Source organism: Mandrillus leucophaeus, unplaced genomic scaffold, assembly GCF_000951045.1.
Source record: "Mandrillus leucophaeus isolate KB7577 unplaced genomic scaffold, Mleu.le_1.0 Scaffold1679, whole genome shotgun sequence".
Lineage (NCBI taxonomy): Eukaryota > Metazoa > Chordata > Mammalia > Primates > Cercopithecidae > Mandrillus > Mandrillus leucophaeus.
This window is the reverse complement of record NW_012101675.1, coordinates 111,321-113,072: the sequence shown is the minus strand read 5'-3', so window position 1 is coordinate 113,072 and position 1,752 is coordinate 111,321. Positions and strand designations below refer to the sequence as shown.

Genomic DNA, 1,752 nt, shown 5'->3' with positions numbered 1-1,752 from the left:
TTAAAATCATTTCAAAGGAAGCTAGCACATACTTACTCCATAATTAGTGGCTCATCTTGAAAAGTCCTATTGAGTATGGTCATATTGTTAGGATCTGCAAAAAGATATATAGCAGTCTTTTTATATTACTTTTGATATCTACACTTAGGAAAAAATATTCTTCTACTCTTTTCAAGATTTATCTCTAATTTATTCCAACTATTATTATTAAAGAGATACTATAAATCTAGTTCAAATGAACAAGCTTGCAAAGACAAAATATTGGGAAGTACATTCTACAGTGAAGACTAGCATTACAATAACTTCCTTTTGAGGTATGCATCTAAATATTTGCTAGCTGAGTCTTTGTCTTTACACAATTTAGTACTAGAGAGGCTGACAGTTAACAAGGATTTTGTGTAAAGAAGGCCATATATGCAAAACTTCCTGGCTCTAAAATGCACATGCTTATATACAAGCTTTGTACATGGTACTCCTTCTGTAAATATTTATTGATTTAATGAATATAATGTATTGAGGTTACTGTTTACGTTCCCAAATGGTGCAGACAACACGACTGAAATTTGACTCCAGGAACAAAGTTGCCTATTTAGGTATAACTAATTGGCTTTTCAGATATGGCTTGATGATTTGTGACTAGGGAAGGTAGACTGACTCTCCAACTATACTTCAACTTTGTTGTGCTTTCCTGTGCTGAGGAGACTAGAAACCAAAAATAGCATTTTCCAGATATCGTTGCATCTGAGATGCTGAATAAAAGTTAAGCCTTGCCAATCAGATACACTGTGAGTCTTAAAGGCATGAATGAGGCAAAGGCTGTTTCTCTGCTATTTCTATCTGTGTATGCTCACTGAATTTGGGAGTATCAAGAGACCAGGTGCAGCATTCATTTTGCTAGGAGAAATCACTGCAGGCACAGCAAGCATCATTCTGGCAGCAGTTGTGTAACTAGCCACTTCTGATAGTGGAAAGAGGCAGAAGCTTTTCTGATGATACTGGGATTGCTCCTGAAAGCTTATTATTTAGCCATCCCAATAATTCTGTGAGCCATTAAAACCCTTTAATAAATCTCTGTCCTCTTTAAGCTAGTAAGAGTGAAGTTTGTTAGTGAAGTGACCCCTGCCCAGTTCAGGGTTGAAAAAGAAAAATCAGGAAATAAACTTTGAAAAAAGTTTTTACAATTATTGACACCCAAGAACAGTATTTTTGAACTGATTTCAGAACAATATTTTGTTACATTTACCTTCATATTCAATGATAAATATTAAAAATTTTAAAACAAATTCACCTAACGTTTGATTTTGTCCCCAGAAGATAACAGCTCCTAATTCACTCTTGGCATAATTTTTGGGAAGATATGTCAGAAGGACATCCATTTGAGAATCTCCATCATAATCCCCAGGGACTACACTTGTTATCAATGCACTGTGATTCCTAAAAGAAACAAGCATTTACAAATATCAGACAAGTTGTAATGGAAAAGGACAACTCTGTATTTCTACCATAAAAAAATATTTTCAATGAAAAACTTAAAACCTCACATAACTGACCGATTGCCTTCTCTTTCCTATCTTTTCACCCCAGATGTATTTAGACCTCTTTGGTCTACAAAAGAGTTCAGAATGAATGCAGAAGAGTCTCAAGAAACAAGAGAAAACTGAAATATGTCAAGAGAAAACGTGTTTATTATGTTCAAGCAATGGCTAGTATAGTCCTTCTATATAGTTCCTTTGTCAAGGACACTAAGACATT

At 34.6% G+C, this 1,752-nt stretch overlaps 1 protein-coding gene across 1 annotated transcript in view; it reads right to left on the bottom strand.

Annotated features, from left to right (window-relative positions):
- Positions 1-16: 16 nt before the first annotated feature.
- LOC105537033 (T-cell immunomodulatory protein-like) overlaps positions 17-1,752 on the bottom strand; it is an 8,736-nt gene continuing 7,000 nt past the window's right edge. The window contains exons 3-4 of the mRNA XM_011976515.1: positions 1,289-1,434; positions 17-94 (exon numbers count right to left, since the gene is read on the bottom strand). Coding sequence (XP_011831905.1) covers positions 33-94; positions 1,289-1,434 — 208 coding nt within the window. The 3' untranslated portion in view covers positions 17-32. The remainder of the gene's footprint in view (positions 95-1,288; positions 1,435-1,752) is intronic.